General features: G+C 36.3%; 4 protein-coding genes across 6 annotated transcripts; 1 reads left to right on the top strand and 3 right to left on the bottom strand.

Moving 5' to 3' along the window:
* Positions 1-1016: 1016 nt before the first annotated feature.
* On the top strand, positions 1017-3716 carry LOC100258828 (putative zinc finger protein CONSTANS-LIKE 11). Of its 3 annotated transcripts, XM_010646022.3 has the most exons (5): positions 1017-1131; positions 1266-1863; positions 1975-2178; positions 2493-2755; positions 3180-3716. In XM_010646022.3, the coding sequence occupies exons 2-5, from the start codon at positions 1330-1332 to the stop codon at positions 3289-3291; spliced, it is 1113 nt and encodes a 370-aa protein (XP_010644324.1). In that variant the 5' UTR covers positions 1017-1131; positions 1266-1329; the 3' UTR covers positions 3292-3716. The 3 variants fall into 3 exon arrangements, with proteins under 3 accessions (XP_010644324.1, XP_010644325.1, XP_059591627.1); XM_010646023.3 differs by lacking the exon at positions 1017-1131 and having other exon boundaries at positions 1148-1863; positions 2493-2759; positions 3180-3288; XM_059735644.1 differs by lacking the exons at positions 1017-1131; positions 1975-2178 and having other exon boundaries at positions 1150-1863.
* A 55-nt stretch (positions 3717-3771) lies between these two features.
* On the bottom strand, positions 3772-5073 carry LOC100253680 (uncharacterized). The gene has a single exon (XM_002280011.5). The coding sequence runs from the start codon at positions 4933-4935 to the stop codon at positions 3916-3918; it is 1020 nt and encodes a 339-aa protein (XP_002280047.1). The 5' UTR covers positions 4936-5073; the 3' UTR covers positions 3772-3915.
* Positions 5074-5511: 438 nt separating this feature from the next.
* LOC100258884 (transcription factor ILR3) lies at positions 5512-9568 on the bottom strand. The gene is made up of 5 exons (XM_002282691.4): positions 9261-9568; positions 7005-7067; positions 6420-6497; positions 6189-6351; positions 5512-5996 (listed from the first exon to the last, which is right to left on the bottom strand). The coding sequence occupies exons 1-5, from the start codon at positions 9401-9403 to the stop codon at positions 5730-5732; spliced, it is 714 nt and encodes a 237-aa protein (XP_002282727.1). The 5' UTR covers positions 9404-9568; the 3' UTR covers positions 5512-5729.
* A 1122-nt stretch (positions 9569-10690) lies between these two features.
* Positions 10691-11856, bottom strand: LOC100248576 (thioredoxin-like protein CXXS1). Its single transcript, XM_002280030.5, has 3 exons — positions 11571-11856; positions 11340-11462; positions 10691-11116 (listed from the first exon to the last, which is right to left on the bottom strand). The coding sequence occupies exons 1-3, from the start codon at positions 11670-11672 to the stop codon at positions 10961-10963; spliced, it is 381 nt and encodes a 126-aa protein (XP_002280066.1). The 5' UTR covers positions 11673-11856; the 3' UTR covers positions 10691-10960.
* Between the last annotated feature and the right edge of the window lie 808 nt (positions 11857-12664).

Here is a 12664-nt window from a genome sequence, read left to right as displayed (position 1 = left end):
CATATTAATTTCTTTAAAATATTTGTTTAAATAGATATCTCGAATTATCTTTAATATTTAAAAATATTTCTTTAGATATTCTTGGATTATCCATAATATTTTATAATGATGTAACAACATGATCTCACTTTTATCGAATCCGAAATAAGCTGAACCCATAATAGATATTTTAAGATTAATTTCTCCAAAATATTTGTTGAAAGAGATTTTCTCGAATTACCGTACTATTTGACTGGAATGTCAATTCTTGAGTACACTTTGTATGTACGGTTTCAAAATTTCCGTACCCCTTAGTCAAAGATTTTATCGAAATGCAGACTAAAATTAAAAAAAATAAAAAAACAAATGATTAAAATACAAACATCTAGAAGTTGAAAGTTTTCAAAGGTTTCAAAATTTTCGGTATCTATTTTATACAAATAAATAGGATATAAAAGTTAGGTAATGTTTGTTCGATATGTTACGGAAAAGTAACATACTACAATTTTAAGGAAATATTTAAATATTTAAAAAATATTAAAATATATAATTTATATTTATTGAACTTTATATTTCCGTATCTAGAAATTTAATTTTGATATCGAAGTATAAAAATAGATAAGATTTGAAAGTACACATTAATATTAGCTAATTGATGATGTTTTTTTCGATACGATGACTTTTCGTGTCATTTTTTGTTGTAACCTGAGCTAAATATTAATTAAGATGTCAATTAATTTTTGTGGAAGTCCCCAAATTAACTTACTAAAACTAAGAATTAGAATTGTCTACATCCAACCTAAAAAATTAGGTATTTGTAAATATCAGATACCCTATTAATCCAACCCTAGATTCCACTTAATTTCAGCTTCAATATCACACAACTGAACAACCTAATGACGAGTAAATAGGGCTGACCTTAAAAGATTAACTTCAAGAGAAACACCCACTTAGCCATCTGGCATGCCCTTGAAAAAATAATGTGTCTATAAATACCATAATAAGCAAGCTTACCAAACTTAGGCCATGATCAGTATCACCTACCTAAAACCGGCTGCAGGCTTCAGGATAAATCTGTTCTTATCCATTTTCTAAAGAAATCTCTGCTTCTGCAAGGGTCTTAATTTTCCAAGCTTAGTATTGTCATTCTTGGTAAGCCTGCTTGTTAGCTTCTTTCATGGTTTTCAATTCAATTTATTGTTAGCTTATCATGTTTGTGAAGTTTTTATTGTTCAACTATACTGCAATTGTTGGGGTGGCAACTGACTTCTGTTCTGTGATCAAAGGACAAAGGAACCCAGACCTGATTTCTGGTTGTTTGAAGTTGGTTTTCTGAGAGGAGTTTGGCTTATGGGAAGTGTGGAGCCTGTTTGTGAGTTTTGTGGGGTGGCGAGGGCAGTGGTGTACTGCAAACAGGACATGGCGGCCCTTTGCTTGCAGTGTGATGGCTTTGTGCACTCTGCAAATTTTATATCACAACGCCATGTCCGTTCCCTTCTATGTGACAAGTGCAATTCCCAGCCAGCAACAATTCAATGCCTAGAAGATGAAGCCTGTCTTTGTGAGAGCTGTGAGTGTAATGTTAATTCCTGCTTGGGCTCTGAACACAAGCACCAGCCCTTAAGCTTTTATTCGGGCAGTCCTTCCCCGGAAGAGTTCATAGAAATTTGGTCATCTTCTCCAAGCTGCAAGAGTCCAGTATCTTTGAGTACAAATTGCATCAACAGCTACTGGGAGAATAGGAACAATAGTAGAAGCTTGTTCTGGTCAGTGACATCATTGACCAACAGGATGAAGGAATTGGAAACTTTTACTAAGATGTCCTCATCACCCATGAGTCCACCTCAAGCACTGTTCTTCTCCTCGGTGCCACAACTTTTAAAGGTGATTTCCTCTATATTCTTGGCATTGTTTTCCTTCCGCTTTAGTAAATAAATCTTATATTGAATTGAATACTTGGCTTGTCTCATGTCTGTGGCAACTCATGATGTGTAGCAAGACCCCTCAGAGTCACAGAATCTTCATATTTGCAATGTTAATAATCCCTGCGAGGGGAGAATGGATGACGCAGAATTGAATTTAGAGAAGAGTGATAAGGTGTATGGCAGCTTACAGTGTTATATCAATTCTTTCGAGGATATTGGAATGAGTTGCCCATACATGGACAAAAGCTTGCCAGCTGATGAATCTAATATCAAGGTTTCCTTCTAATCTCTAGGTCTCGCCACTTTCATCACATTATTCTACAATTATCAGCTCTTCCAGCATATTAGAAAGCCACCATGCCTAGATGCTGAGAACCTAGTTTTTTCAAGCAGAACACCAAGTTTTTTTTACTCATTTTGTGAAACCCTTCGTCATAAAACCAGTACCAAGCACTAGATTATCATCTGGACCCTATCAAAAGCTGGATGTCATGCCTGATTTGTTACCTTGAGTTGATGACTTTAGAGCATCATGACGGCATGGCTTTTCATTGTTCTCATGTTGCAGGCCTACTTGGTGTTATGCAGGCTGTGAATGATCAAGAACCTATAAACCCCTGCAGAAGCCAAAGTGTCAACCTAAATTTTCCTACTGGGCTAGTTCAATCTGGTGCCTCACTCTCCCTATCCAACATCACTGGTGAAAGCTGTGTTGCTGACTATCAAGATTGTGGATTATCGGCAGTAATTTTAAATGGGAATCCAACTTGGGATGCGAATCTGGGGACTAGTTGCTCTCAGGCAAGGGTTGAAGCCAAGAAGAGATACAATAAGAAAAAGAAAACCCGAATGTATGTATGTAATTCAACTCATTATTAAAAGAATCTCCTCTCTAATATTAAGATGATCATAACTCGAATGATTCTATTATGTTTTGTGCATTGAATGACTTCTAATGTCTTTCTAAATAATCACTGAAATTTTCCACCTGTAACCCAATCTTTTAACAACTATTTCCAACTCTGTGCATGATATAAGATAGACATGGAATTCATTCGCAATGAATCTTAATTTTGGTTTTCCATGAACCCTCTGAAAAGTGTTCAAGTGTTTGATAATAATTCTAAAAATCGTTTTTAACCATTTTAACAATAAAAATTTTCAAGTATTAAAAATATTAGAAGCGCTTCTTAGAATCATTGTCGAATGGGCTCTTCATGTTATAAAACTCCTCTTTCTTTAAAACATAACAGAATTTTCATGTATGTGATGCAGGTTCGGGAAACAAATAAGATATGCTTCTCGTAAAGTCAGAGCTGATAGTAGACAACGTGAAAAAGGTAGGTTTGTGAAGGCAGGTGAAACTTATGGCTACAATTTCCACTAAAAATCATATCTTCACTCTTTCCGACTAACCCTGCTTAAGTAAGGCACCAAACTATCCTAACCTACCTGCTCAAACTGAGAAAGAAGTCAAAATGCAGACACTCTGTTTCAAATGCTAACCATGTTGAAAGAGTAAGGAGATGGGGAGATGGGGAGATGGGAAGCAGCATGGTTATTCACCAGTTTCTCCAAGCTCAAGCATTTATTGTTCTTTTCCTTTCTGTAAATAGAAGCATTGATGTATGAAGAAGATATCCATTCTAAAAACTAGCAGGTTCTCTGTTCTTCCTAGAGTTAAAAAGGGATAGACTATTCTTTAGAATCTTTGTGTAATAATATCAGTAATTTGCCCTCATGCTTCTTCAATATTTCTCACCCCAACAATCAAAAACAGAGTGCAGAAAAAAGGGCAGCAGAATAAGAATCTAAAGTATGTTCACATATCCAAGGAACTCAAGGAATGAATATTACAACTACGACAAATAAAAGGATGGGTATAACTACATTCATTCAAATAAAAAGATCCGTATAACTACATTCATTCAGACATTTCAACAAACAGTTTCTCAAAATTCTCAGAACATGATAAATAGATAAGAAGGAATCTTCGTTGTTCAATTTGCACTTACTTTTTTCCTGTTACATTTGACACCAGACCCCTCAAAAATTTTGCCGACTTCGTTATGGGTGAGTTGATGGCCATTAAGTTATACAAAACATTCTCGACTTCACCAATAGCTGGCCTTGCCTTGAACCTGGAAACTACCTTCAGTTCTCCTTCTTCTTCAACCAGAACAGTCCATTTCTCACCACTCAAAACCCCATCTCTCACACACTTGAAAACCACTCCCTTTCTCTTGCTCAAAACCCCTCTAACCTCCAACCCCATGAACGAATAAATCACTTCAAATGAACCCACAAAGCCACTCAGCCCTCCAAAGTTGCTCTCATCCTCAAAAGCCCATTTGGGGTTGAAAATCACTATTGGCTTTGGGTACAAAGTCTCAGTTACTGTTTTCATAACTGCCAATTGTGAAGTCTCAGGCGCCAAAAATATTGCCACATCAGAAGAATTCAAAATTCTGTTACTCTCGTTAGTAATTGAAGAGATGTCCATGTGTTCAACATGGTTTGTTGAGTGAAGCTCAAAGGTCTTAATTGCAGCTTCTGTCAATGTGGGGTTAGGCCACAATATGAGGATCTTAACAGGGGAACCTTTTCTCTTGTTGGGTATGTCGCCAAAGACATCAAAAGCGAGTTGGGAGAGTGAAGCAGGGGAGTCATCAATGACTGGAATTTCAACCCGAAACTTGGGCTGCTTCTGTTTCTTGAGTTTGCCAGTGAGTTTAGGGTTGTTGAGGGGCTTTTCTAAAGTGGTGGAGAGGCAGGTCTTGGCTTGGAGGATGGCATCTTCTCTTGAGGTGGGTGGGGTGGAGGAAGACAACGAGGATTGAAGAGGTGGAGGAGAGATTTTTCGCTTGCTGGGGAGTTGCTGTGGGAAGAAAGACACATGGTATTGGTGTTGGTGATGTTGTTCAGTGGGAAATGAGAGAGATTGGAAGAGAATTTTAGCGACCGGAAATGGGGTCGAGGGATTTGTAGATCTGAAAGTCTGTAAATGGATTTTGAGGAGATTGGAAGCCATTCGCGCCTTTAAAGAGAATGATGAAAGCGTAGGGTAGGTTGCGAGGAAAGGAGACAATAGGCCTAAACAGATAAGCGAAGAGATATCATGGCAGCTTCAGAGCCTCAAAAAATTGGAAATAAATAAATAAATAACATGAGTTATGACTCTTGCCTGCTCCAAGCAAGGATAAAATGGCACCCGTTAGTGGATTCTTTTAAACAGTTCCGTCTCTCTCAATATTCCGGTATAAACGAAAAGAGGTAAAGGGATTAGAAAACCTAGTTAACTACTCGTCTTGAGTCATGCCTGCATTTAGTGCAACATATTTTTTCATGGATCAGTTGTAAAAAGCCTGTCTGTATTTAGATTCAATAATTTCAGTCCCTTACACTGCCTAAAACAAGTTGCTTCGTAAAAAGTGTGAAACCAAATCAAGGGTCAAAATCTTTTACAATTATGCTTAATGGACGGGTCTCAATTTTTAATGCTAACATGGCAAGACCATATCAAAGCATACAGTGATGACGAGCACGAAAATATCCTTGGCAACCCTGAGGATAAGGAAACTTAAAGCCAGGGTCGAACGGAAAAGAATGAAATGTAAGTTGCCAGATTAAACTTATTGAGATTTACATGCAAATACCATCACTAATTCAGGTAAGTTCTTAAATTGCAAACATCTTCCATCACCCACGAAATCCAGTTAGAACCAGGAACACTAATAGTCTAATACAGTCCAGAAACGACAAAATGAAAGTAAACTTCTTTGGGGCAAAATGCAAACCCAAATCATTAGAGGTTGAGTTGCTGATTTAAGCAACTGGTGGACGGAGCACATGATCTTGTGAGGTATCAACTGCAGCAGGTGGCATGAATTGCCACATAGCAACTCCTGGGTAGCCGATGAATGGAACCAACTTGTTGCCGCCAGCTTGGCCTTGAGCTGCAAATGCAGCAGGGATTGAAGGAACGGGAGGCAGGAAACTAGGTTGAGCATTCATTGCTTTCAGTTGCTGCTCCAGTTTCTCTTTCTCGGCCTTTAGCCTTTGCTTCTCATCACGAAGCTCATTCTTCTCGGCCTAAGTAAGAAAACGGCAACTTACTGTAACTGACGCAAAAATACCAGTATGCTTTTTGTATTTTTTTTGGGACATTGTAGGTAAGAGGGAGGTTAACTTTTATGTAGAGGAGAAATGGAAAATGGCGTGGGGTATGGAGATTCAACAAGTTCAATGCTCCAACATTTTTTACAGAAACTAAGATAGCCTCACCTTCAATTCTTTAATCTTCTCCTGGAGACTAGAATTTGAGTCCTTCAACTTCTGCGACTCACCTCGTAACTGAGTTACCATTCGAACTGCATCAATCAAAATAGAAGACTTGTCTGTTTTTGGAGGCCTTCCAGGCTCCAGGATAGAACCCAATTCCATAAACCTAGATATCATGACATATTTAGTACGAGGAAGAGAAAGAATGCAAGGAAAGAAACAGAAATGGAGTACTTGTCATTTAGCCTGTCCCTCCGCAACTTCTCCCTACATGCCTTCGAGCTAGATGCACCACATGATTCAGATCTCACCCTGTAACAGGAAATGCAAACAGATACGTGCATGAGAAAGAGATAACAATGGGAGGGTATGATAAAATTCCTCCAGTAACAAACTAGCTTACTCAGTCAAGTAACTCATTTGATATTAAATAATTAATAATAGGTAAGCATTTTAAGCTCGATGCCAAAGTTTCTGTATAAACCATGTTGGATAACAGGGTTGGCAATTTTGTTTTGCCCATATAATCTGCTTATCAAGTTTATGAACATTGCAAACAGATTTCTTCAAACAGATTATGAAGGTCTTGATGCAGCTGCAACTTGGCCTTCAATCACCATCTCATAGTTAACTTTGCTATCATCTCTATCATTGCAGCAAGTGAGGGAGAGAGAGAGAAGAAATTCTAATCATTCCTAACTTAAAGATGAAGAGCAGACCTAAACTCTAGAAGGCAGTGAGAACAAGATAGGTATTCAAGTAATGGGCATGGACCACATTTTGAAACAACGAGCATAAAAGATGAAAGAAGTTCAGTACCTCTTCTTTGATCCAGTTTCCTTAATGCCGTCAGAGTCCCCAAATGAACCATCAATTTCCCCACTAGGAATGCATTAGATCACATGTAGCAGAAATGGTAAGAGAACAATGTATATATATATAATATCACCAGCAAAGTTACAAATATATAAAACTTGAATCTTGCTTATTAAAGAAAAAGTACAGCATTGTCACCAACGTTCCAATCAAAAAAATTGAAAAAACTGGAATATGCTCATATTCCCCCACCCCCAAATTCATGCTGAACAAAGTCAAATATAGCCTCAATTTTTTTTATAAACAAATAATGCAACTATATTAAACAGCACCAAAAGGACAGCACACCATAGTACGCATGAAGTATACAAAGAATGCCAAGAGGAGCAAACAAAAAGAGAGAACACAAAAAATACATCTTCCTCTCTTAGTAAGAACCCAATCAATCTACAAAATCAAATAAAGACATATAACTTATATCTATTTATAACTTCACCCACGAAAACAAAAATATAAGAAAGTTGTTTTTCAAAGTTTAATCTAAATGCTCCTCATTATCAAACGACCTTCGATTTCATTCTTTCCATATGGTCCAAAAGATAAACAAAAAAACTACTTTCCAAACTTCCTTGAATGTTTTACCCACAAAGGAAGCATACCACCCTTAGAGGGTCTCTTGAACATAGCAACTTGGACCCATTGAATATCAAACAAGGCAAAACGCAACTGCTAAGACCCTCACCTAGGCACAATAGAGAAAGATGTGATCTATGCACACTTCTTCGACTTTACCAAGAAAACATCTATTGACCAACAACCACCCCCTCTTCTGAAGGGCCTAGGGTCAAGACCTTTCCCTGAAAAAACTAACTACATAAGGCACCCAAGAATTCCAAATAACACACATTGGAAAGGAAATTGATTCCCCCGCATCCACACCACCTTGTCTTCCCCCATCCCCAGCCATATCTGCCGCCACTCCTTGCAACCTTGAAAAAAAAAAAAATCCTCTACATTGTGCAATTCCCAGTCATTTAAAGGTCAAAGAAACAAGGGTTCCAATGACCCCACTCTCCTGTATGATGCCATAAATCCACAATCATTTAAAGGTCAAATATAGCCTCAATTGAATTGGAGTCCTATTATCGCAAACAAATTGATTCACCAGATAAGGTTAAAACCTCAGAGTCATCAATGAACTTTCTTGGCAGCTGCCAGCCGCTGAAACCAGTTTACTCTTATATATGCCAAAATTTCATCCAATGGATATACCCAGTACCAGAGTGACATGTAAAGTTCAATTAACTTCATAATTGGGCTCATAACCTAGGGTTTCTTTTCTATGTCCTAGGAAAGAACTGAAGAGAATGATATGGTCACCCTAATTCCATTTCTACATCAATGTTAAGAAATTACCCGAAATCCCATGCACCCAACCAAGCAACCCTTCTGTTGTTCAGTTTTAGGAAAAAAAAAAAAATAGAACTATTGCTTGTGCAACAATAACTTTTCTGGCTATGGGGCCTGTGATAATGCAGGTTCAACTCTGCATGTATTAGTTCCACTACGAGCTCATCCATTCCAGAACCCCAGAAAATGGGACCCATAATCCATATGGGTCTTTTCCTATATCATTTTAGTGAACCAAAGCAAAAGGAAATAAAAGAATTTGATTCTCCTTTCATTTTATTCTCCTCCAATTTCTATTCACTGAAATATTAATGGAGCCAGATGAACATTCTCCGGATAAAAATGATAAAAATTTTAACATATGGCTGTTCATTCGCAAAAGGGTCAGTCCATATGAACTATTACACTTTTTCTCAAGTCCGAATACAGATTCACAACCCCAGAGAACTCCAAAAGAGCAATCTTTTATTTCGCATCAGCATTTGCGTGATCTCTCCACAATTTTGACTCACAAATTTCCACCGGACAATTCAAATTACCGTATGAAAGGAAAAACGCATAAAGAATAACAGCTTGATTCAGCTTAGATATGAGGTTCAAATATAATATAATCATAAAAGAGAGAAATTCATTGAAAATAAATAAATAGGGGAAAAGGAAAAAAAAAATCTAATGGCCGGTTAGGCTGCCTCGAAATTTCAAGAAAAGGAAGAAACTTTCGAATCTTAAAACCGCAACTTCGACCAAAAACATTTCCACAAAATTCCAAATTTTCCTATGCTGTTTTCTCGGACACCAAACAGACAACAAATTCAACATTACAAGAAGAATACAGCAAGATCTCAGTACCTGACATTAGCAGAAGTGTTCAAGGCCTGCACAGGAGTCCAGGCGAACCCTGAATTCGTATTAGCGAAGTTTGAATCAGGGACAGGGATGTCCTCGATGAGCCCGTACTCGTACAGCCAATTGGTGGCTTCTGGAGAAACCATCTCGAAGGAACCTCCGAAAAATCGAGGAGGCCCGGTGCAATTTCCCGGGAGAGGGAGGAGCGCGTTAGGGTGTTTGGGGAGAGAGAAAAGGGGGGTTTTCTCGAGGGAGAAAAGGGAATCCGAGTGTGGAAAAATGTGGGATAATTGGCAACTAGGCAAATGGCAAGCGTTGAGATTCGCAAGTTGGGCTTTTGGGCTGTGTGGGCCATTCTCTACTCACAAGATGGGCCTGGGCCTTCTCAAACGTAAGTGAAGGAATGATTCACTGAGCTATACCCAAAAGCAACGCAAAAGGCTTTGTTAGTTTTTTTACTCCTTTAATTAAATACCAAAGCTTTTTCTAGGATGATGGTTCCAATTCCAAAGCCTACTGTTGTGAGGTTCCAATTCTAAAATGTATTTATTATTAATAATATTTTTTTTTAAATCTTGATTTAGATTCATTTTCGAAATATTCTCAAACATATTTTTATTTTTCATATCAAAATCACAGTGGTCTTGATTTATATTCATTTTCAAAAATTATTAAGATGTGTTTTTATTTTTCATATCGAATCACATGCATCAATCATGATTTTATGGTAAAATTAAAATCACAATCTTTAATTATAAATATAATCATATAATTAAAATCACAGCTATTAATTATGATTTTGAAATAAATAATAATAATAATATATAAATATTGATGCCACGAGAAGGGACATAGATGACCAAAGTTGTAGGACAGGGGGGTGAAGTGTGTGGGGTGCTTGAGTTTGTGTGAGGGATGACAGTGGATAAATGGAGTAGAAGTGGAGTGACGTGTGACGATGCTATTGGTACAAATTATTTTGGGAAGAACTAACCTGGAAGAGAGTGCAGTGACCTTAAACCCTAGCCAGCTATCCCCCATCTATGTAGATAATGTGGGCCATAGGCTTTTCTAACTTATTTTTTACAATAATATTATGCATTTACAATTTTACATAGAAGTTATCAAAAAAAAATTATTTATATTTTTAAATATTACTTAAAATAATGTAAAAAATAAATAAAAATACTTTTACCTAAAGAAAAATATTTTTAAAAAAATAGAATAACAAACAAGTGTTTGTATTGCCTAATGGTATAATTAAAGTTAATTTTTTAATAAATTTAATTTAATTTAATTATATTAATTGATGTTAATGAGTTAGTTTTAATTAAATAGAAAAATCAAATATTTTGATTTTTTTTATTTAATTGAAAAACAAACGCGACATAAATGTCCATAAGGTACAGGCAACAACAGGACAAAAGATTATATGTTGGGAATTTCTCTGAATTCATTTCAGTCTTCAATCAGCTTCCCAGACAACATTTCCCCCAAGAGTCAATAACATTAAAAGAAAAAATGCATCACTCTTTTACTAATTTACAACATTGAAATGAATCCAAAACATTTCCCCCGAGAGTCCATAACATTAAAAAACAAAATACATCACTCTTTTACTAATTTACAACATTGAAATGAATCCAAAACTGCAGAGACTCAGAGAAGATGATGATGATGATGTAGCTGGCATATTCACAGATTCAAGTCATTTTATGGGAGCGAGAGGAGCGAATAAAAGCCTCAGTCCTTTTCCTGATCTCGTCCGGGTTAGCCCCAACAAGCTTGTCCACCTGAGCCCCTTCCCTCATCAGCAGAAAGGTGGGCATGGCCTTTATCTCCAGCTTGGATGCCACCTCCTGATACAACACACATAAACTACCAAATCATACTTCAATCAACTGAGTTTCAAGCTTCATATAGAGGCAGTGACTGCCTCTAATAGAGCTGGCCCAACTGCTATTAAGTCTAGGAAAGGACCACACAGATAGGGTATTGTAGCCATCAATAATCTTCTCTGAAGATCAGAAACATTAAGGCTGAGTTTAGAGTTTATACCAAGTTTTTGGGTTTCATTTTTACCTTAACCTCGTCCACATCCACCACTAGAAACAGCATGTCTTGGTAATTTAAGGCCAGATCTTCAAAAACAGCAGTCATGGCCACAGAGGGAATGCACCAAGCAGCAGTAAAATGAACCACAACCTGCAAAACGGACATTGCTTAATAGCTATAAACATGGAAATTGAGGAAGGAAGTATCATAATTTCGATGGGTTTGGAGACCATTACAAACAAAGACCAAAAGGCTTACTGGGCAGCCCTGATTTGTAGCTTGCGAGAAGAACAAATCCCAGGATTCCTCTGAATCTACCTTCACAACTCTAGACTCTTTCAGCTGTTGATTCCCTGCCATCCTTGCCTTGCAGACTAAAACTGACTACTACTACTTCCCCTTCTTCCCCTTAAAAAATGGTGGAATTTATAGAGAAACTTGGCGAATCATGATGCTGCCTTGTACCTTTGTGGTGTTGAGCCCATTTTTTTTAGTTTGGGGGCTTTTCGAACTAGATTTAATGGAATTGAATGGGGTATGACTCACCACATTGATTGCTTTATAAACTCTAAGCATATCTAGAGGCCGTTTTGCTTTATCCCATTCTATTCTACTTTTGGGATTAGGATGCCTCTTTTTTATTTAAAAAGAAAAAAAGAGAAAAAACTTAAGAAAACACCCATCTTTCATTAATTCAGCTCAAATTAATCTGTTCATATTAATCAATATGACTAAACTAAACTTATTAATAGAAAATTTATTTTAATTATGTTAATTGATATTAATAGATTACTTTTAATTGAATAAAAAATCAAAATATTTTATTTTTTCTATTCACCAAAAAATAAACATCGACTATGTTTGAAAAGTATTTTTTATATTAGTTCCCAAAAACTATCAATATTTTACAAAGTAAATATTGGAAAGTGTCTCAAATTCATAATTAATATAAATTCTTTTTTATAAAAAATATTGTATAAAATATTTCCTAAATTGATATGTTATTATAATATTAGATTTTTTTGTAAAATAAGAAAAGTTATTAGAAATATTTTTATAAATATTTTATGTGATGAGCTAAAAAAGTTATGATATGAAAATAGATCTATAGAAACTATACAAAGTGAATCAATGTGATGAAGAATGGGGGTTTTTCACGTGAAGTGAGAGACTAAATCCAATAGTTATATATGGTTCTGTCCTTTATAATATTCTTTATTTTATAGTAAAATAATTTTCTATCATTCATGGATGTAAACATGGTTGACCAAACCACATTAAAACTTCATGTATCGATTATGTGATTGTTTTATCTTTGTATTCTTTAACTAACATATGTACATTAAAATTTT

The sequence above is a fragment of the Vitis vinifera genome, chromosome 19, assembly GCF_030704535.1.
Source record: "Vitis vinifera cultivar Pinot Noir 40024 chromosome 19, ASM3070453v1".
Taxonomy (NCBI): Eukaryota; Viridiplantae; Streptophyta; class Magnoliopsida; order Vitales; family Vitaceae; genus Vitis; species Vitis vinifera.
The sequence above is the reverse complement of the archived record's forward strand: the minus strand, read 5'-3'. Positions and strand labels throughout refer to the sequence as shown.